Consider the following 23,414-nt stretch of genomic DNA (forward strand, 5'->3'; position numbering starts at 1 on the left):
TGAAAGTTGCATACTTTCATTTCTCAATAATGTATAAAAAAATAGTCTACTTGTGAACTTGCAAGACATCTTTCAAAGATTTACCTTTCACAATTTGAAAATAAAAATTGTTGTGGAATTTGAAAGTGCATGTGAGGAGTAACTTTTGCTAAAGCACACTTGAAATATATATAACTTTCTGATATCTCTTTTTCCACAGTAACTGCAAAACTACAAACATGAATGATAATATTAAGATGGAGAATACTATTTTAGAAAGTAAATTTTAAATCTAATTTAAGTTCAAAAATCTATTTCATATAATTTTTTTCATCTTCCAACAACTTCACAATCAATTAGAAATATTAATGTATTCGATACTTTGTTAAATTAATAATACTCAAATATCATTAGAAGAAAGTGTTATTTTTTTACTGTGATAATACAAAATAAAAAATTTATTATTATGATAATTAGAAGAGTAAAACAATATTATTAAATTATAAAAAATACTTTTTATAATTTTATTGTTATTAATATTTTTTATTTTATAAATAATTTTTATTATAGATATTTTTTAAAAAAAAAATAGTTATCTAAAAAGTATATTGATAGGAATTTGTATAAAAAGAATAATTAAAAGAAATAATTCCTTAATTAGTGGTATAGATGATAGACAAATAATAAAAACACACAAACAATGTAAACACATTATTCATTTTCATTCAACTTAAAATTCTCTATATCTTATGTGGAACAAATAATTGTTAGTATATGCGAATTACAGTTTAAAACAAATAATTCTTTACAATGAAAGAAAAAAAGAGTTTATGATCTCCACCTTCTAGCTCTGCATCTCTTCTCTTGGGTTTCGAAAATCCCTTTCATTCAACGCTGAATTTGGTGTTGGATTGGAACCCTGACAATTCTAGGTATGAAGCCAAGGTTCTTCATTTTCTTTTTATCCTAATTGCATTTTCAACAGATATTTCTCTTTCGAAATTTAGCAAACAACCATGCATTTCGTGAAACCCTAATTTTACCCCAGTTGAACTTGTTCTATATACTATTGTGTACAGACTCTTTGACAGAATTTGTTTGCCCTTTTTATCCCAATTGTTAAACGGCATAGGCTTTTAAATGCTTTTTTTTTTGCTTTCATTGTAAATGAATAGTTCACATATTTTTTACAGGAATGCATACTTGTGTTGAGGGAAGTAAACGTCAGTTACCACCATGGATGATGCCGAAGGTTGCTGCCACTGCCATCCATGTGAGTGACTCTGACAATGCTGATCAAGCTAATTGCTCTGTGAAAAAAGTGGACAACATCACAGATAATGCAACCAAGAAAGATCACAAGAGCAGACCTTCAAGGAGGAAGTCAAATGTAAGAGCCAACTGTGACGATGGAAGCGGCAGTAAGGTTGCTCAGAAGAAGAAAAAAAGTGAGAAGTCTATTGATAGAGATCAGAGATGTTCTACAAAGAAAAGAAAAAAATTAGAGGATCCTAGCAGTGGTTGTTATGATGTTTATCAAGTTCAAGCATCTAGTGATGATGCCCTGGACCTGACGGTTGAAGATTTGTTGGCCATAGCAGAACAGGTAATTTTCTGATTTGACTTGAAGACAGGAATGACTTTTGATTTTTTGCTATCAATATATTTTCATATAATTCAGTGAGTATGGTATATGACCTCCCAAGACGAAAGTTGATGGTGGGGGGCATTTAACATTTATCCTGACTCTGCTTGAATTTGAACCTTTGTCTTGTGCATTCAGTATGTCAAGGAATATGAGAACAAGGATCGAAAAAAAATATCAAGTGGACGGAGTGAATCAAAATGGGAATTTCAAGTTACAAATGAAGCAGGAACAACTCTTGATTCCCCGTGTGAGATAAAAAATTCATTAGACTCTGGGAAGGAAGATTTATCTAATTCTACTTCAAAAACCGGTGAAGGAATTGCTACAAGCACATCTCGAACAGGTGATCCTGCTCAAGACATGCTGAACCTGTTCTTGGGTCCCTTGCTAAGTAAAACTCTTGAGAAGGAGAAGAGCAAATATATCGTAGATAGTGCGAAGTTTACCCATGAGTTCACTAGGCAAAGTCAAGATGAATTTGGTGGAGAAGAAAGAGTCCCCTTAATGAAGAAAAGAAGCACCTTGAAAGATAAGGTGTCAACGTTTCTTGATCAAGATTTGTAGATTCATCAAACCAAGCATGCATGTCATAGCAAAGCAAAGAGTTACCGTTCTTGCATGACCTATAACAGTAGTTTCACACCTGTGAATCATTTGATAATTGTGGTCTTATCCTAGTTGGGCAAAGTCCTCTGTAATGATGTTATTGTATATAGTTCTTTATAAATCTAATCACAATGCCGGGGGGGATTTAAAAACTCGTTTTGACACTGTGGTTTGGGTTGTTACATTGACATAACAAGAAGAAAAAGGGGTTATCAGTGGCTACTATTGTATATAGCAGAGCAAATTATGATCATATCATATGTAGAAGAGGAGCAAATAAGCAAAATGTCTTAGTTCTTGTACTCTCCCATGAAGCTTAAAAGACTTTATTTTTAATATTGATTGATGAATGAAGGAAGGATGCTTATAATAATAATTTATTATAATTGAAATAATTAGAGAATATGTAGGCTTTGTTGTTTTTCAAGTAGGCCTAATGGTTGCCCTTTTAAATTTCGGAGCTTGGTCAGAGAAATGAATGAGGGCGATGTGTAATGGTAGTTGTTGTCTAGATTGTTCTTTTGTGCCTTTTGGTTGCAGAAAAATGCTTGGTCTTCCATGGAAAATCTTTGTACATATACTTGCTTTTGGACTGGACTGATTTAATTGTCTTTATACGTGGTTACTGGTTACGGTATTTTGTATTTATGCAGAGATTCCATTAACTTGCGTGGAGAGGGACTGATTAGCTAGCCCTTTTGTTTTGATGCATTTGTTGGATTTTAAGTTTAAGCATGTTCTGCCTAGCTTTGTAAAAGGAGAATATCAATGTTCTCCTTTTTCTTCTTGTCAGGAACATTCTCTTAATATTTGATCACCTCATCCTTAAGCAGCACAATGAATAGTACATTAACCTTCATTTTTAGCGACCTACTTCTATATCTTTAGGTTTTCAATTAGCTTCACCATTTTGGATAAGCTGTGTTTTGAGGAATCTTATGAAGATGTTCACTTGTTAGATAACATTATTGTGTCGACAACTATGCGATCACATCTAACTGGTAGAAAGTGTGTCATTGTTCAAGAGTTTATGATATAAAAAAGGAAAGGCAAAAAACCCCTTTTTTATTCTGGTGCTTCCAAGTTCTAACCACCTTTTTTTTTGGGAATATCTCGTTTTCTATTTATTCTTACATATTGCATCGGAACAGAAACTTTATTTAGGTAAAAAAAGAATATTAGAAACTGCCTCTTTTTTCTACTACTACATATGCAAAATAGTATTAGTGCCAGTTCAGTACGTAGGTATCTTAAATTTGAAATCTAGATAGTCCAATTTTATGCCCTATTTTCTTGACATCTTCTTGAATTTGGTGTCTGTATTCTCCAAAGGTGAACTTTCTATATACAGAAGGTCCTTTGCTGCTGTTTATGACAGTATTGTAAGAAGGGCATAGGAAGTATGCTACAGAGTATCTTCCCGTTTTGTCATTGGCCACAACCTTGTGCTCCACACTTTTGTACTCATCATTACTCCAAGCCTGTATTTGAGTTTTCCAAAAGAAAAACCTATTGTTAGTGGATAAGCCATTGACATGTAACCGACTATTTAATAATTCTTCATGCCATCAAAGGTTTTTTAGTAGATAATCGTTGTGATTCATGCATGCATCTTTGGTTGTGTCAATAATGGATGCTGCAATGGCCATTCTGGCCGTCATTCTGCTAATGATTCTATTATAGTAGTCACTGAGACTTGGTTTAAGACTTAAGAGGAAACAAGGGAGCTGTTTTGTGTAGTTTTCTTTCAATTGTCATTTGTTGCTTTCGAAAGAGCCACAGTTTAGTTCAAGAATGATACAAATAGCCTTTTTATTCTCTTCTATATGGAATCTTGCATCGTTGACTCATTTGCTTATAATACAATATATTCCTTTGAAAAAATGGTTGGCATACCATGCTCCATCATATGGTCATTAGTTTAAAAAAGAACCCTTGTATTTGGAAATTCCTTTTTGGCACTACAACTAATTTTCTGCACTATGGCTGTCGTCTAGACTTTAGAAATTATACATATTCATAGTCAAATGACACCTAATAATTAACTTGTTTCATTGTATGTAATACCTAATTTCTTTAAGTTACATTCCCAACGAATACCTTTTCAGAAATAATGCTACACTAATATTTTTGTATTTATTTTTTCATGCACCTTACCATAATGAAAAAGAGAGATGAACATATAAAAATAATAACTATGTACAAACTGTTGTATCTGTATGATATTTGTGAAGTTTTTACCTGAAAAAGGTCTCCAATGTTAACAATTAGAGCATCTGGGTTTGGTTTTACAGCAACCCATTTGGAATCTTTCATGAGTTGGAGTCCACCGACCTCATCTTGATAAAGAATTGTGAGGAAATCACTATCAGTATGAGGCACTAATCCAAAAATTTCTTCTTTAGATTTTGGGCAGCATGGATAGTGATTTAATCGCAGAAAGCATGTGCCTGCATCACACAGTTTTTCAACTGCATCCTTTGGGTAGCCCAAGTTTTGTGCTAGAATGCTGGCCAACAACCTAGACACTTCTAGCATCGCTGGTGCAAACTCATTTATTGCTTCTCTGCAGCCACAGCCAGAGTAAGAAACAAATTAACGTGCAGTGTTTGTGGGGGATGAAAAATGTGAAATCATGCATGCCAGAAGGTTCATTCCAGACAAATGTTGCTCAGAACGATCAGTGCTTGTCTCAGCATACATTTTACAAGCCAACCTGTCAAGATATGGAATAACCCGACAAGGTTTTTTCCCTTTAAATAACTACTACTACTTTTATTGGCTATTGCTTATTAGTATTATTCTCCTAGGATTTTTAAAATGTAGCTTTTAAGAATTGAGAAATTAAATATTACAGTACTTAATCTTATACCAGCATCTCTTATTCCCCTTTCTTTCCCCTGCAACAGTTTTACTGCTTTGAAATAAATTGGACTGATATACTTCTTTAAGGGATTCATTATTTAGTTAATACCATAGTACAAAAAATTGAGTTTGAATCTAATTTACTCTTTATGTATTAAATATTATTAAAATTTATGCTTCTTTACATAAAAAATTATATTTTTTACTCCTTACTTAATAATATACTGTCAAACTCATTATTAGTTGAAATTTATTATTACTCACAAAATAATGAGTCCCACTCTATTTAACAGACTCGTACATAATTGAAGTTTTGATCAATTTCAGCTGATTAATAACTAGAAGAGTTGAAAAATGCATTAAAGAGTTAATTATCCACATTTCTTTTTCATATCATCACAAGTTTATAATGCAGATAATAACATATCTTATAATTTGAAGGGTTTCAAAGATGAGTATCTTAAACATATTAGTTAAAAAAATGTTATTGTAGCAGTAAATGTTATTAACTGGTAAAAAGAACTTAGTAGCATTTACATAGTTTAAGAATCTACACGAGTGTACCCATCCTCAAATGTTTAGTTATATGAAACAAGAGTAGCAGAGCATGTGTGCAGCTGAGATTTCAATGACATACAGGAATAGAGTGTCATCTGTATTAGAAAAGTCTGAGGAAAGCCGCCAAGTGTGATTTTTTTTTAAGGAAAAAGAAAAAGGAAAGAAATTAATCACTTGGTTTTATCGTTAAAGTCATTATTAATAACCGCAAGAGCAAGTAATCCAAGGAAGGGGACCAAGTAAACGTAATAAATATGCATTTTAAACAGTGAAAATAACACTTCGAAAGAGGGTGGTGTGATGCTGAGTCTCTTTGTCAGCAACCTAAAACAGACAAACTTTTGTCTTTGTTCTGCATTCATTAGTCTTTTGTCATTGTTCTGTAATATTGTAATATTGTAGGATTGTTATCAAGGGTGCAGTGATCATAGAAAAAGAAAGATTCCAACTAAGTAAAAAATTTCAAAACTGGAATATTATAAGACCAGGATACCTCAAAGAACTGAATTCACCCCAGGAAGCAGCTTCTGAGATCATTGTGAGAGGAATGTGGAAAGCTTCAGACCAAGAGAAGTGATTTGAACGAGTAGCTGTTGGTGTCCCCCACCTATAAGGGTTATTCAGAAGGCCGCAAGTGATCTTCTTCTCAAAGGGTACTTCAAACAACTTCACTTGTTCATCCCTCATTTTTCTTAGCAAGTCATGGCTTATCCCATGATTTACCACTTGGAAAAATCCCCATTCTGATGCAGCCTTGCATATTGCTGCAGTGCAAGCCTTCCTCTCTCGTTCATTACAACTTTTAAGACCACCTAGGTCTATCAGAGGTAGGTCACATGCATCCACTGCAGGATAGTTTTGGTCATTAAAACTTTTAGCCTGTTTGGTTTCCCCTGAGTTTCTCACAAGTGCCCCATAATGGTGCATGAGTGGTGGGTTTGAATGTATCATTGTTGAAGCAAGTTGTGTGTGAGAGAGGGTGGTGAAGGAGGTGAAGTGGAGATTGAGATTGTAGTTGCATTTATATGGTTGAATTGGAGAGTGGAGAGAGAGTGGTCTAGAAAGTCCTGATATGGACAATCACTGAGGACAAACATGGGTGTCCAGATCATGACAAATGTCAGAAGGACAGCCATTTGGAACTCTCTCTCACAGGCCATGGCTTGAACCGATACTCTAAAATATTGTGAAAAGGCCATGGCAAGGAAGTTGCCATATAACAACGAAAAAGGGTTCAAACCTAACTTCACCTTTTGACTTTGTTCATCACACAAAATAAATGGTTCTAGTCAGCATTAGCCACAACTTAGAATGAAGGACGATGATATACACACAAAAACTCAGCAGTTTATGCATACTTTTGACCATTGTGAAGGAGTATCCACAGAGAACAAGAATGCCAAACAAGATGTTCCAACAAAATTGCATAAATATAAAACTGTCAATGCCCTTTAGTTGTTAAGAGTCTTACAATTCATAAACTCTTCAATGTTCTGTGAAATCTATTGACATCTGCTGTAATGGCTGATAACATCACAGTATTTTGGTTACTTGCTCCCCGGCCTTCTGCTGCTAAATAATCTTCATTAGCTGTTATAATATTATACATTATTACATTCATTTTTTTCCAATTTTCTCATATTAGTCCAAGTTTTGAAACATAACATCTACACCTATTACAAGTGAGGGTAACTCTTGCATGAATACTGTGAATGAATAGAAATAGGAAAATAGTACTTTTGATGCCTACAGAGTCAAAGTTTTCTATTTCTAACAAAAGATTATTTTCTCTCAAGTTCTAATATGTGTATGGTTTGTCAACATATCATCATCGTATATTACATGATTATCAACATATCATCCCTTTATCAGTCACTGTGAATAACATTGAAATAGAAACCATCAATATACTTACATTTAACATACTAACTTGTTATCATATTTGTTCAATTTTTTTTCTTCTCTTCTTATCTTTTGTCTCTTCTACCTATGTACAGAAGCTATCAATATATTAATATGTTGACATTTGGCTTAAAGAGTTATATAGATAATTGTTGGAAAACAATTTCTCCCTCCTCTTATTTTTACCTTCTCATTATTTCATTTATTAATTTCTTAGTTTTCTGCACAAGTCAAAATTTTAAAAAAATTCAATATATTATTTAAAAAATAGTATTAGAATAAAAAATTAATATTAATAATATTATAATTCTTATAATTAAAAAATATTTTGTATTAAAAATATTTATTAATTTTAAATAATATTATTATAATAAAAATGAAATTGTATAAGGAAATATATCTTTAATAATTTTTATAAAAAAAATTTCAAAATTACTATAATAAAATATTAATCACAATACTTATAATAATAAAATTAAAATTATAAGTATTATTGTAATTCATTATAATTAATATATTATTATAAAAATACATTTTCTACAATAAATATAATAGTCATAATAATATATTATTATACAATTATAATTAGTTACAATGACTATTATTATTATAAAAAATATAAAACTATCATTAATACTAATTTTATTTTTATAAGAATAGTATTTTTAATATTACTTTTTATTATAATTATTATAGCTAATAATATAATTAATATTTTTTAAATAATATATTTGAAAATTTTAATATTTTGACTTACAAAAGATGACTAAGAAATAAAATAAATAAAATGATAAAGTTTATACGAGGCAAAAGATAAAAATAATCAACTAACATTATAATGACACAGTGTGACAAATGTAAATATGTAAATATATTAATGACTTATACGTAAGCATACATCATTTACACTAACCTAAAATATTATAAGAATGATTAGAAGAAAGATAGAGAATTATTTTTAGTTTTTTTTTAATGAAGGTCAAGGATTGAATATTAAAATGGAAGGACAAGAATGACATTTAGTTTATAACCATATAACTTGGATTAGAGAGGTTAAATAAAATGTCTTTAAGAGGATGGAAAAGGATAAATTTTTTGGTTGATATAATATTTAAAGTTTAGAAAGGTAAAAGAGAAAGGTTTTATTTTACTCATTCAGTTTTTCAATGAGATTTTGAGATGTAAAATAAATATCAAATGAGAAGAAATTGAGAATAGATTAAATGAAGAAACAATGATTGCAAAAAATTCATTCGATTTTAAGTTAATAAGATTTATAAGAAAAGTCATTCGTAGAAGTTGTTTTTGAAAAATTAAAACATAAGAAAAAATGTTTTAAGTTTGTTTTGATCGATTAAGATTTTATATATGGATTAAATTATTCTTGATATGTTTGATAACATGATAATCAGTTATTTATTTTGTTAATCAATTAAAATAAATAGCAGAATAATGTGTTCTAAACTAATCTCATAGAAAAATCAATTAACACAACAAAAATTATTAAAACAAAACACATTTATTATAACTTATTTTTAACTTTTATTGAGAATAATTGATTATCAACTTATAAAATAATTTTTAATAAGCATTTCAAAATTCTATAAATTAAACTTTTGATTCACTCTTTTATATATAATACTTTCAAAAATGATATTACAACATTCAGATCTTTCTGAACTATTTCAAATGTGCTAACAAGATTTGTCAAACATTATTTCCTATGTAGCACAGAAACTGACACGGACACGAAAATACGTATAATATCTAAAATGTAGGACACAGATCTATATATTATATAATTATGAATTATATAAATTTACAATAAAGATTTATGTTATCTTCCAGATTATTTTTTGGAACAGAAAAATATTTTTGATGACTGGTTCAAAAGGATTTGTTTTTTATTTTTATAATCATAATAAAAATTATACAATAAGTTTGAGTTTTTAGAAAATTAATGTATTTTCCTTTTTAAAATTGTGTTAGAACCGTACTAAAATTGTTAGAAATTTAACAAATATTTTTTGAATTAGACACTTCATAGATATGTTTCCTATAAGTGTCATATGAGTGTCGGTGTCCGATATGAGTATCCGACACCGACACATCATTTAAGAGAAATGTATGAACTTCATATTCTTTCAACTACATCTTTGTTGTGAAAAAGAGAACCATTGAAGTTGTTGTTAGTAATCTATGAGTTTGAATCTCACATTGACTAGATAAAAGAAAGTTGAGTAGCATATAAGAAAAAAAAATCATAAATACATTGCTTTAAGATTTTAGGTTAGAAGTGATATTAATCTCTTAAGTAGATTTGACTTATATCTAATTGGTGCTCAATCTTGCATGTGAATCCCTCTTTAAGAATCAAGTGTGGTGCTATTTTGTGTATGCTTCTTTTATTTTTTTGATAACATCTTTTCTTTATATTGCTAAATTGATTCCCATTTATTTACTCTTAACATTCAGAAGTTGAATTGATTGATTTTCTTTTAGTGTGATCCAATGGTTAAACATATTTATTTATTGTATTAATGAATTGATCTTTTGTTGATTTCTGTTTTACATATATTTTGCATGTGTTGAGTGCTTATATTAAAATATTAGGTTGAATATCTAAGACCTTAATTGTATTTAGGAGTTAATCTTATGTTATTTTCTATTTTGTACATATTTTACATGTGTTAAAGTGTTTATATTAAATATATGAAAACAATGGATTATAATTATTCTAAGATTGAATGAGGGAGATTAGGATATGTTATTATCTGAACCACTATAATTTCTTGTATAATATATCTCTTTCTCTATCTCTTTTATCTTATTATTGCTAATCTTTATCAGTTTGATTCCACACTCAATTGCATTGCATTCAGTCATCTAATAAAAAAATTTCTTTGAAAAAGTTTAAGAAAGGGTTAATTTTTGTAAAACGTTTCAAAATCAATTCACCCGTTAGTTTAACTTGGCATCTCTTTCTTTTCCAACAAAGGTAATTATTGTTGTAAAACAATCTAAAGTGTTCTTACAGAACCGGATAAACACATACAACTGTTATATTCCTATATGTTCTCTATTGTCTTGATTCTTGATCTTTATCTTTGGTCTTCAATATTTGATCCTTGGTTTTGGTAAAGGTACCTATAATAACACTAAAAAATAACTTACAATTTTAGAAGGAGACAAGAAAAGTAATATGATTAAAAAGAAGGAACACAGAAGGGAGTTATTTATGAATGAGTGCAAAGTACTTATCAAACTTAGACAATTTTATAGTACTGCTGCACATTTGGCTATTCATATATAGTACTGAATGTTGAACTTTATAGAGACAACATGAGAAAGTGAGTAGAAAAACTGAAAAAAATGCTAAGATGGGTGTGTGATCACACACAAATTACAAAATGGTCATATATGTGAAAATACTGGTATAGTACTGATTGAAGAAAAAATGAAAAAACAAGTTAAACTGATTAGGAAGTAGATTGTATAATTTGTAGTCTTGTAAAAAGGAAGAGAGGAGGAAAAAAAAACTTTAGAGGAAATCATTATGACGAGGAATAATTCTAAAACTTTTTTTTATAAATTTTTTTATGAAAAGTGATGTCTCAACAAGGAAGCTGACACCTCTTGGGACAATTCTAAAACTTTGATTTTTAATAGAATTGAATAAATTGATGTGATTCATATAGCCAACATCAGCTAATGGGATAAGACCAGTTGTTTAACAGGATAAGAACTAACAAAATGAAAATAATTAAGATACGCATTGGATGCAATTTTTAGAGAAACATACACAGTAAAAGTCGAAAAATGAAAATGACAACTCATTTTATCTACCAATTTCTTATTTTGAGATAGTGTTCTTCACTGCATTCAGGTCTTATCTTTAAATCTGATCTTTACTCAAATTGGTTTTCAGTTTTAACTTTCATACATCTTCTATAAAAGCATGTATACAAATATATTCATCGAAATCTAATTACTTTGTTGATATATTTTTGCTTTTATAAGTTTAACAAAAAAAATCATATAATCTTTAGGTCATTCAAGTTAAAATATTTTCTATGGCAAATTTAAATAAATAAAATCATAACTTTTTATTTATTTATTAATCTTATTTCAAATTCCATCGAAAACAATCATATAGCCCTTATCTACTTCATACAAAGTGTAAGAGAGTAAAAAGTCCTAGCTATATATCAATCAATGAATGATTGCAGTAGAAAACTGAACTAAGCCAACATCATAATGATTTCGGATATCAGAACCAAATGTAAAAGAAAGTTGATTTGCATAATATTAACAGCAAGGTGAAGAAACTTAGTTCACATACTGAGTAAGAATGTTATGTGAATGAATGATATGATGAGAATAGGAGAATGAGTAGAGAGAGATACAAGATTCAAATGATGTAAATAATGATTTAGTTTCACACATTACAGAAGAGGTATCAAGCGTTGAATGTGATAATTACTTAAATTTGAAGTCGATGGCAAACTAGAATATAGATCTACAAATAGTTGGTATGGCATGAGAAAAACACCTGCACTCTGGAATCAATAACGGTGCATTTACCTCAAACCATTGTTATATTAATTGCTTTCCTATTTTCTCTCCTTTTTCTTTGCAAGGAAAATGTTTTGTTTGTACAACAGGAGTTGCAAGGTTTCCTTCAAAAGAAATGAATAAAGGAGGGAGCAATAAGATGAATGATGGATTAGAAAGTGAGGAAAGTCCTGAGATTGTGTAGATATCCCTAGAGATCCTCAATGCCATGCACCACCAAAACACTTTCATTTCATTTCTGTGGGAAATGTTGGTGGACTCACCTATGTTCTATTAGGCAAAATACTACTAGCAAGATCCTCATTAATGGCCACAGGCAGTGGTGGCATTTGGCTCATAATCCCAGGCATCCCTCTCATACTGCACAAAATTAAGTCAACTTCATAATGTTTTTAGATGTCAAAACCAAATTAATTTACATAACATTAACAGCAAGGTGAGCAAGCTTAATTCAAAATCTTCACATACTCGTTAAGAATGGTATTAATATTATGCCTAGTGTGGCAAAAGAGGTCGATGTTATCCTGCAACTGTTTCACAAAGAAAACTATCATTATCACATGTTAATGTAATTATATGTAAATGAATAAGTATGATGACAATGTGAGAATCAAGCCATAAAATTATCAATGAATGTTATGCATTAAAGTAATGAGACAGACAAGAACAATTCTATGGCCATCTTATATGGAGTATCAAACTAGACTCCAGTAACATGATTGATGACTTTTCAATGCCCATGTGAATGTGATATTTTTCTGCAATTCCTAATAAATTATCCATCCATTATAAAACTGAGGCTGGTGAAATGCCAGAGTTAATATTTCAGGCCTACTATTTGTTAAAAACGGGAAGATTTTCTTTACTAGTGGAATGTATAAAATCACCAGCTGCAATTGTATTTATAAAGAAACTAAAACATGTGATGTGACCATTGAGCTATTTTACCTTGTAAGTAGACAAATTAGCACTGATTTGATTAAAAGCTTGAGCATTCTGCTGCATGAGTTGCTTCAAAGGACTACAAATACCTGATTGCACATAAGGAAAAAATATTTGATAAAAATAAGGGCACTGATTCTAGTGACAAAAAAAGAGATACCATAAAAGCTGGCAATGGGGAACTAGTCTATTTCATGCTGACAATATAAATCAATGGGGTTTTGTACATAAATATTAAAATATGAACAGTGATAAACAAAAATCTTTTGATTCCATTTACCTTACATAATGACATAACTAAAACCTACCACAACTTCATCTAAATATAACAGAACATTTACTGAACAGAGTTACACAGTAGCATACCAAAAAGATATGCCACCGATAAAGAAAGAGTAATATGTACAACTTTTTTCTTCTTTAGATTAGCATAGATAGTCTCAAGCTGGCTTGCCAACAGAGATGATGGGGACAGAAATTGGATTTGGGAATTGAACTGGTGTCACCACAATTTGTGGGACAACTTAAGACCATGTGGATCACTTCACACTCTACAATTATTGTATTTGATATTGATGCATCTGTATTAGTGATCAAAATTTCTGGATTCATGATTAGTTATTAGGAATTTAGGATAACAATGTGAGATATTAGAGTTTAAGACAGTATTTGAACTGTTTTCAAAAACTTTTTTTCAATGATTACAAAACAATAAAATCCTTTAAAAATATCAATTTCACTCTAAAAATATTAAAAACAGTTAATATATTTTTCTCTCAGGGAGGAAATGTGTTTACATACATAGATACTTAGGCTGACAGTCAAGAGTTAAATTTTGGTTTTAGCTGACAAAAAGGTTTAGAAACAATGAATAATATGGTTGCACACAAGAAATAGAAAATGATAACAACTTAAATGCTAATTGATACTTCATATAAAAAATTATATACTAACCATCATATTGTATCCGTTGACTTTGGTCCATATGGTGTGACATGAGAGAATACGTAGCCATGCTCGGGGGCAGAGCCGAATGTAAATTTGTCTTTGATGCTAACTCCACAGGCTTATCCTGAAGAAGCAGGACTTTAGAATACTGGTTCTTCAATCAACATTAGATCCTAAAGACATTATTGATTCAATATATCAAAACTGGAATCCCATTTATGGGACGCAACGTAATCATATTTAGTTATTATTCGGAGTTATAAACATCCTTGACAAGATAGTTAAGCAGGTTGAGAGAACTCAAGGCAACTGATTTTACACTGCAGTATCTGTTTGGTCAAAAACAACATTAACAAGGAATTTGCCAATGATTACCCCGAGTGCATTGGTAATAGAAAATAGAAAATAATAAATTAAATGGTCAGATGTGTAATATGTTGGGTATCCAAAAATATTTAACAATTTTATTCTTTAAGTGCTTAGGTTAGGATTACTTACTGCAGGTTATTAAATGCTTCTTCAGTAGTGGATAGCATGACCTTGATTGCATATGAAAGGTGGAAAAAAATACAAATATTTAATACCAAGGGAATAATTTAGGATGGACAAACATGGGCTAATCCTAACCAAGAATCCAAAACAGTTTACCTTGAAAATATCCCCATGTCCCAATACTTGCCCTTGACTGGATCAGGGCAATGGATTAATCAAACAAGCTAGTCCACATACTACTACACCACCCAAGAGAATGCCAAAAGTTACTTGAGAACTGAATATGATATGATGGAATTATTATATCTAGAGAGATCGACTGCCAGCTTTTGATTCTATAGTAGAAATTAGTGTTTTGGCGTATGCAATGCCCATGATAAATGTTTATTTTTAAATAATTAAAATTTATGTAAGTATTTTTACTCATATACTAGAAATATCTTTGCATATATAATTTTTATTTTAGATTTACAATAGATAATTTAAATGGTAATATAAGGTTGTTTACGACAAATCCTAAAAAACTATTGTGATTCAATGTAGAGATAGAAATAACATGGGCTAAATTGAAAAGGACTGAGTGAGAGTTGAGGAAATCAAATATACAAACAAAGATAAGAGGACAGTTTGAGATAGATGAGATAACTTTTTTGCTATAGGGCAGTGGTAGTATGTGAAATGCATGTGCATAAAGGAGAGAATATTCAAAAATATCTAAACAGATTGAGATTCTCACCTTCAAAGTTGTGTACTCATAATACAAGTTTACAATATATGAATAGATATTCTTAGGCATAACTAATAGAGAGTCTCACTCACCTTCTAACTTAATATAAGGATACATATGTGTACAACAAAATCCTTGAAATTCTGAGTTGAGTTGAGATAACTAAAAACAAGTTTACTAGTCCAACCAAATCAGATAAGGCGCATAAGAAATTAAAAAAACAGCTAATCTAACCTCCACAGTAGCTACTATTTCTGGCTAATCTCGACATATTTAAGGGGAAGTGTTTGTGAATTTTAATTAACAAATTGCACGTAAAATGAGGATTTGGTATTGGGGATCTTATGCATAGATAAAACCAGGGATGATGCAAAGGTAAGGGAGAAATGAGAGGATTCATAATAGACTTGTAGAAAATCTCAGATGGTGTTTAAAATGATATTACTGATCATTATTTAGACAGGGACTTCAAATACACCAGACAATTATTTCAATTAACAATTTAATAGAAATTTCATTTTTCAATGTTGAGTTTAAAATGAATTTTCATACATCTTCAAATTTAGAGGTCAAATATGTTTTGAATTTTTTCTAACAAAAAATAGACTGGGAATTCAAGATTTTCATAATACATAAAATATCAAGTACAGAATCAGGGAAAATTACTTATGATTAATTTCAGACCGCTTCAACACACTAAATTACAAGAAACATGGCATGTATAGACAAGCTTCCAGATCTCATGTACCTTTCTGTTATGGACCTTCTTTCCCAGATTGTGTTCTTCTGATTTCCTTCGCTTTCTCTGCAAAATATTTTAACAATACTTTAAGCTTCCATAACAGGTGTAAAGGAGCAAGCTACATAAGTACACAAGTCCAATCTTAACACTAGGGTCATAAAGTGCACAACTTTCTATTTTCTGTATAAAATTTAATACAGAACCCTAATATTTTTTCAACTTCTACATGAAAGGTAAAGGGCAATGAAAGTTAACTTGGTTTATTTTATTAAAAGTCCATTTGATCATGAGATGAAACATAACCTTTAAATAGGGTTCTAAATTGTGACCAGCAGTGGCCATTGCAGCCACAACAACCATATTTTGGCCCAATTGAAAGTTCCATCAGCTTTATTTTCCTGCATTTTTCTGCAATTGCTTGAACTGCTACCATGACAACACCCAAAATCTAAAACCCTGCCTTTTAAACCACTGATATCATTGTCGCTATACAACACTTTAGCTACACAGCCATGTGAAAACTTGAGCCATTATAACAATGCCAAAAACTAAGGTGTAGGAGGAACCGAGGAGACAAGTAAATTACTAAATTTTTAATGCATCGGGAAAAGGAAGTTCCACTGTGCATGTCAACTTTCAATTATTAATCACAACATATTCAAGTGATTTCAAATTAAAAAAATTTCTTCTATAGTTTGGCATAAATAAGTATCATAATTGGCAGCAACAAAAAATGGAGATAGGAGGAAACTGTTGAAAGAAAAAGTGCTTACTGTCAACCATCTACACCTCAAAGCAACATCTCGAACAGTTTTATCAGGCAACAGGGCAGCAATTTTGATATACCTCATGATACTTGGTTCTTCAGCATATCTAGTCACAAAACGGAATAAGAACCACAAACAATTCATGAAAAATAAACGATATAATAATGAGAATACCAGCTCTTTAACATAAAAGATATGGCACAACAACAAATTTAGCATAGCCACCACAACCATGCAATTCTAGAAAAAAGAGAAAATCATAAATGGTGTATTGGTTCAATGGTGAAGGGGATAGGATTTGACAGAAGGGTAGGTGGATGAAATTACTATTATACCCTTTCAATGAACAAATAAAACCATTAAGCTCGAGTAGTCAAATTTGGAATAAGTTAGTCAACAACACAAATCACAAACTTCTAAATCCCGAACCAGTGGAGAGGAAGAATACGGGGGCCCTTATTTCCCCTTCATTTCTACTTTCATCCAGCCAATGTAAGCAATTAGCAAAGAATATAATAGATAGCATCATTTTAACTAGGAATCAAAGTGTGAAACGAAATAAAAACAAAATTTGGAAATTGAAAATTGAAAATTGAAAATATCATTATAAGAGAAACTTAGCATTTAATTCACAGATAGAAAGAAAGACAGCATGATTAGTTCACTGATAATAAAAAGGGGGGGCCAACTGCAATTGCTTCATCTGACAAAAAAAAATAAAAACCATGGGCATCTAAGATCCGAAATTATTATCATCATGAGAAAGTAAAGTGAAAATGAGCTACCATGGACCAATGCAACACATAGGAACCATAATAAAGGGTTAAAGGAAAAGCTGAAAAGACCTAACCCAGTCAAAACAAACAACTTACCTGGCAAGGCCCTCCTCCAATCTGTACTGTTCATCAACAGACCACTCAACAGCCAACCCTGTGTCATGCTTCAGTCCTGGAACCGAATCGAGAAGAAGCGAAGAACTTGATGGGTTACCCGCTTGACTCATGACAGGATTACTGTTAATGATGGTTGAATTCCCAGAATATATCATCCCAGATGAACTACTTAGCCCAAAATAATTACCCATTGGAACCATCTCTGACAGGCGGTTAATAGCACCTCCAGGCTGAAATGATATGGCACGCCTGTTCAAAACAGAATCTATATCTTCACAGTGAAACCCAGCGTTTGACTCTGCTGCCATCCTTATCCCTTCTTACCAAACAACTTCCCCAGAATCACCTCAAGCCACAACTAGTACCAACAACCATCTTCAAGCCAAAACAACATCACCAATTCACCGATTCAGAGTACCCTCCAAGATCAAAATCATTCAGATTCCACACATATCAAAAAGCAAAAAAGGAAATACCCAACAGGAATCAAAGGCGAGATACCCAGAGAAAAAAGTTCAATATTTAGCTGATTAAGGCGACTTGGTTACAACCCCAGAAAAATCCCATGATCAAAAATCGCCCAAAGATTCAAACTTCAGCTCAGAAATGGAGATCCCAGAAAAGCAGAGATTGACCCAGAAGACAAAACCTGAAGTTAAATCCCAGACAAACCCAAGTCAGTCTTTAGAAAAAAGAAAAAAGACTCATCTTGAAGAGAGTCAATTATAGAGCTACAAAGCAAAGGAAAACGATAAAAGCCCTAATAACAGCAAATCAGACGTGTCGTAACAGAACAACAGGGAGTGGATAGAGAGAGAGAGAGAGAGTTACCTTTTTTGTAGCAACTTTCCGACCGAAGCCTAGTTGGTTGTGGTGACGGTAGTGCCTTTTTTTTTTCTCTCTCTCTCTCTCACACACACTAACACTACGCTACAATGCTATCACTGCACTACCATTTGGCATTTGCTACTTTCTTTCTGGGTTGCGGGGTACGCTGCTTTGCGTTGTGACACACACACACTCTCTCTCTTTCCCCTCTCGAGAGAGACAAGAGATGGCTTAGAGCTCCTCCAACAGGGAAGCAGAGAAAGGGAAAAAAGCAAAATCTAGTTTTATTTTCAAATTATTTCCCTTTTTCTATACACAAATTATAAAAAAAAAGATAATAACGGATGGTTGTGGATCTTGGAATTCAGCAACAGTGCGAATCCCAATAAGCATTTGATGCTGATCATTGTGGACTCCACCTCTCCTTTCTGCTTAATTTTTCTGCTAATTTATCTTTTATCATTTGTTTTCTTATGCAAAGTATGAATGTTATTTTATACAAAAGCACAGCCATTAAGTACATTCATCCTATGCCAAGACAACATCCAGTCACATTCCCATTCAATTTTAATATTACATGCTTAATCAAATTAAGCACAACAACTGGGGTATTTATGCCAAGACAATACTAATCATTTTTCATAATTAATCTTAGTATTTTCTGTATTACTCACACATACCTGATAAATGTATTTTTTAAAATATGAGTACAGAAAAAACATATTAATATCCTACCCAAACTACAAGTTCTATGATCCCTGTGTTGAGAATTGTCAAAGCACTAATCATCGTTATCAGTATGAGGTCCTCCCACTTCCCATGTTGGGCTAGACACATGTGCACTTTCATCTACCAATACTTTGAAAATTCTACCAAGGAATTTCATAACAAAAGGAACCAATACTTTATTCAAGAGAAACTCAGTTTAATTATTTCAAACAAAACAGAAAAAAAAATGTACACATTTTGAAGCCTCCATCATATATTCTCTGTAGTGATTAGCAACCTCACTTGATTTGGAAATTTCACAACATACCCTGCATTAGGTTTGAGAGCAACTTCTCATTGTTTTACATTGGCTTTTTGGAATTTTTACCAAAGAGATTCAATGTTTGCTCTTTTTTACGTAAATGGAATGTTTTTTAAAAATTATTGATATGAGAAAGTTATACGAAGGTGACACGATTTATTGTGAAAAAAACTTAAATTTATGTAAAAATGACACAATTTTAGTGTAACTAATTTAAACTAAAATTGTATCACTTTGATATGACTTCATCTCCCATTACGAGAAAATCATGAAATAGAAATTAATTTTTAGATATCAAAATAATTAGTTGCAATAGTAATTAAACTAGAGACCATTTTAGAAACTAAAAAAATGGTTTATAAATTAGTTTATATTATTATTAAATAGTTTCTGAATTGGTATCTAATTAACAACCAAGGTTTTTACTACCAACTTTAGAAACTAAATAATTGGTAGTTAAAATCTTGATTACTAATTAGAAACTAATTAACAATAATAAAAACTAATTTAGAAATAAAAAATTTTGTTAGTTTCTAAAATAAACTCTAATTTAGTTATTATTGTAACTAGTTATTTTGGTCTTTAAAATTTTGTTTTTATTTCATGATTTTTTTAGTGTCCAAAATAAAATCATTTCATGTTTTCACAACTTTTTTATATTTATATTATAAATGTTATACGATTTCATCTTCGAAATAAAGTTATTTCATATTTACACCACTTCTTTACACAACTTCATTTCAATAAAAAAAATAACAAATCGATCTATTTAAAAAAAAAACTTATCTTTTTATTATTTGTTGAATTTTCATTTGTTTCCATAAACATGTTGCAAGAATATCTGAAAATTAAACATGATATCTAACTTGTTTATCCAAAATAAAGAGTTACAAAATGAATACAAACCGTGTGTCCATACTTAAGGCGTTAAGAATAGTGTACGAATTTGGAGAGGAAGCCCATGCTTAACCAATACGTCAGCAACTTTAATTGCTTCCCAAAAAACTTTATCATTGCCAGTTTTACGAGCCTTCTTCGATAACTTCAAAACCCAATTCTCGCGTTATGCCAAAGCAAAATCATATGAAGAGTAAAACTATTTGGTAGCTACGTATAAAAAGATCTTCTTAACTGGTTAAAAAGTTACTTATAAACAGTGTTTGTACTAAACTCTTTGGGAATTAATGCACAAAACATTATTAAAACTATCACGTTTAAGTTGTCTGCTTCAGAAACTGGTTGTTTTGTGGGGATTACGTACGTCTCTAAACAGTATTTCACAAGACGTTATGAGATTGAAAAATTAAAATGAGATTTGTGTCGGGGTCTGAAAGATTATGACAAGACACTGATATTGGGAGTTCTTAAATGTAATGAAACACACTAACATGATACTAAGATTTGAATTGAAACAAAGAAATGTGGGAAAACATAGGTTTGTTTTGGGTTGTGAGGTTGTTGTAATAGAACAGGCGAGGGTTGATTGGGTAAGTGTTCATCGATTAGAAATAATACTTTCACAATCATGAAAAATCATGAAAGTTGTGTACAACTACATAGCACACAGACACTTATACCACATGAACACGGACACAGAGATACGTAAAATCTTTAAAATATAGGATATGGGGATACGGATCTATATATTATATAATTATGAAATATATAAATTGACAATAAAGATTTATGTGCACAAGTATGTTTTAGATTATTTTTTGGAACAAAAATGTTTTTCATGACTGGTTCACAATAATTTGTTTCTTATTTTTATAATCATAATAATAATTTATACAATAAAGTTTGATTTTTAAAAAATTAATGTATTTTTAATTTTTAAAATTGTGTTAGAACCGTATTAAAATTGTCCGAAATCTAATAAATACTTTTTGAATTAGACACTTCACGGATACGTATCTTACAGGTGTTATACGAGTGTTGGTATCCGATATTGGACATCAACACGCCATTTAAGAGGAGTGTCCGAACTTCATAAGTGTACAATTCTTGATATGATGGATTTAGATATAAATAATATAATAAAAGATTAATTTATAATTAAATAATAATATTTGAAATTGTGATATAATTATATAAAAAATATGAATTGTCAATATATCATTACCTCAATTCTGAAAGACAGTGGGTCCCTAACATCTGGGAACTTCTTTATGGCAACGTGACACCATCGTCTGCTCTGTGCACACACACCAACCTAAAAACCATCTTCCTTCACAGTTCACATTCACGACAACTTCGTTTTGGAACCACGTTGCTGCGCGGAGAGGAAGAGAGAGCCTTCTGCTTGTCGCTGTTTTTATTCATCATTCATACAACTTTGTTTTTTACTCTTTTGCTTAACTCGTTGTCATGAAATTGGTTTTGCTTTATTGTACAAAATTAATGGAGGATTTCGTCATTCGAAAACAATGAGTTTTTTCATGTGCCCACATGTTCATTCAATTCGTTGGTAGAAAATCATTTAAATATATAATTTAATGCAAGTTTTATCTTATAAATTTTTAATATAGTATCAAAAATGTATCATAGTAAAAAATTTATTGATTAAATCATGAGTTGGCAGATATATAGTACAAATATTCACACAAAAATACATATAATCTTTAAAATATATGACACGGAACACAAATTTATATATTATATAATTATAAATTATATAAATTAACAATAAAGATTTATGTGCACAAGTATGTTTAAATCTTTTTCAGAAAAAAATGTTTTTTATGATTTTTCAAAATGATTTATTTCTTATTTTAGTAATCATAATACAAATTTATACAATATACAACAAGTTTGAAGTTTTAAAAAATTAATATATTTTTTCGTCTTAAAATTGTATTGGAATCATGATAGAATTATTAGAAATCCAACAAATATTTTTTTGAATTGAAAACTTCACCGATACATATCTTACGAGTGTCGGTATTCGATATATGTGTCCGACACGAACATATGATTTAAGAGACGTGTTCTAAGGTTGGCAGCATCGAGGATTATTTTTAAAAAAAGATAAATTATTTGTATGTGTTAATATGTGTTCCTTCATTATTATTTATCATTCAAGTAATTTTAATATTGATTATGATTTTATCAGTAATTTAAAATTTTATTTTAAAAAAATAAAAACTTGGTGTGAGTGAATCTAATCCATGCGATAAATATATAAATAAATAATAAATTTCGTATGCAAAACGCAAGGCTGACAAAATAATTGATTTAGGTAAGAGCAAAAGTTGATGGCATGAAGATGGTTCTAGAAGGCTACTTTGTAGCAATGCTTTGTTTTTGCTTCCTTTCTATTCAAAGCACCTGAAGATGCAAATTAAGATAAATGATGGTGGTTTTAGATGTTGTTAAAATTAAATTATTATTTTTTAATAAATATAATCAATTATGATATAATATACTTTTTCCTTTTTTTATTATGACAACAAATAAAATTATGTTAATAAATAAAATAATTTTTTTCTATTGCTTTCTTACTAATTAAATAATCTTCTTTCTACTTATTTATTTCCAATAAAAAAAAAAGATTTTTTTACTATTTCTCTTTTTTCTATTATTTCGCTTTATTTTTATTTTTTTCTAGCATTAGTGGTATGAGGTTCTATTTAAACTTCAAAGTTTAATATTCTTACTCCAATAAGTTCTTTGTCTTTGGAACAGGAATCACATGCTTTAAGTCAGCTACTTGACTTTAAGATTATGTTATAAACAATAAGAATATTAATTTATATATATATGAGAATTGAAAATTAACAAATATACTTATAGAACTTACCATATTTAGTTGGATTAAAAAAATTCAAATATTTTTTTATATTAGACATCATTAAACTACTTGACATCTCAGTTAGACTGACACTTCAAGTAACAATAATCATCTAGTATTAT

The 23,414-nt window shown here is 30.4% G+C and overlaps 3 protein-coding genes across 11 annotated transcripts; 1 reads left to right on the top strand and 2 right to left on the bottom strand.

The window, feature by feature from the left end:
* The first annotated feature begins 689 nt into the window (after window positions 1–689).
* Window positions 690–3,717, top strand: LOC137829194 (uncharacterized). The gene is made up of 3 exons (XM_068635992.2): window positions 690–911; window positions 1,173–1,585; window positions 1,763–3,717. Exons 2-3 carry the CDS (start codon window positions 1,175–1,177, stop codon window positions 2,189–2,191), a joined length of 840 nt encoding a protein of 279 aa, XP_068492093.2. The 5' UTR covers window positions 690–911; window positions 1,173–1,174; the 3' UTR covers window positions 2,192–3,717.
* Window positions 3,282–6,664, bottom strand: LOC137829186 (gibberellin 2-beta-dioxygenase 6). The gene is made up of 3 exons (XM_068635984.2): window positions 6,150–6,664; window positions 4,475–4,799; window positions 3,282–3,714 (listed from the first exon to the last, which is right to left on the bottom strand). The coding sequence occupies exons 1-3, from the start codon at window positions 6,605–6,607 to the stop codon at window positions 3,484–3,486; spliced, it is 1,014 nt and encodes a 337-aa protein (XP_068492085.2). The 5' UTR covers window positions 6,608–6,664; the 3' UTR covers window positions 3,282–3,483.
* A 3,855-nt stretch (window positions 6,665–10,519) lies between these two features.
* LOC137823206 (uncharacterized) lies at window positions 10,520–19,015 on the bottom strand. Of its 9 annotated transcripts, none has more exons than XR_016517775.1 (10): window positions 18,476–18,960; window positions 17,624–18,293; window positions 16,758–16,857; window positions 15,991–16,047; window positions 14,672–14,754; window positions 14,522–14,562; window positions 14,030–14,147; window positions 13,082–13,164; window positions 12,602–12,663; window positions 11,975–12,493 (listed from the first exon to the last, which is right to left on the bottom strand). XR_016517775.1 is itself a non-coding variant. In XM_068628497.2 (9 exons), exons 2-8 carry the CDS (start codon window positions 17,950–17,952, stop codon window positions 12,397–12,399), a joined length of 846 nt encoding a protein of 281 aa, XP_068484598.1. In that variant the 5' UTR covers window positions 17,953–18,293; window positions 18,476–19,015; the 3' UTR covers window positions 10,520–10,705. The 9 variants fall into 9 exon arrangements, 5 of the variants coding, with proteins under 5 accessions (XP_068484598.1, XP_068484525.1, XP_068484487.1 ...); XR_016517776.1 differs by having other exon boundaries at window positions 14,030–14,196; XM_068628497.2 differs by lacking the exons at window positions 14,522–14,562; window positions 14,672–14,754 and adding an exon at window positions 10,520–10,705 and having other exon boundaries at window positions 12,397–12,493; window positions 18,476–19,015.
* Window positions 19,016–23,414: the final 4,399 nt, after the last annotated feature.

This window comes from Phaseolus vulgaris, chromosome 11 (genome assembly GCF_051622355.1).
Source record: "Phaseolus vulgaris cultivar YP4 chromosome 11, ASM5162235v1, whole genome shotgun sequence".
Lineage (NCBI taxonomy): Eukaryota > Viridiplantae > Streptophyta > Magnoliopsida > Fabales > Fabaceae > Phaseolus > Phaseolus vulgaris.

Coding starts and splice junctions, on each gene's coding strand:
- LOC137829194 (XM_068635992.2), top strand. CDS start 1,175: ATGCATACTTGTGTTGAGGGAAGTAAACGTCAGTTACCACCATGGATG. Junction 1,586..1,762: donor TGTTGGCCATAGCAGAACAG/GTAATTTTCTGA, acceptor TTGTGCATTCAG/TATGTCAAGGAATATGAGAA.
- LOC137829186 (XM_068635984.2), bottom strand. CDS start 6,607: ATGATACATTCAAACCCACCACTCATGCACCATTATGGGGCACTTGTG. Junction 4,800..6,149: donor GGTGAATTCAGTTCTTTGAG/GTATCCTGGTCT, acceptor CTGTGGCTGCAG/AGAAGCAATAAATGAGTTTG. Junction 3,715..4,474: donor ACATTGGAGACCTTTTTCAG/GTAAAAACTTCA, acceptor ACTCAAATACAG/GCTTGGAGTAATGATGAGTA.
- LOC137823206 (XM_068628497.2), bottom strand. CDS start 17,952: ATGGCAGCAGAGTCAAACGCTGGGTTTCACTGTGAAGATATAGATTCT. Junction 16,048..16,757: donor TGAGGTGTAGATGGTTGACA/GTAAGCACTTTT, acceptor AATATTTTGCAG/AGAAAGCGAAGGAAATCAGA. Junction 13,165..14,029: donor TCAACGGATACAATATGATG/GTTAGTATATAA, acceptor ATGTGCAATCAG/GTATTTGTAGTCCTTTGAAG.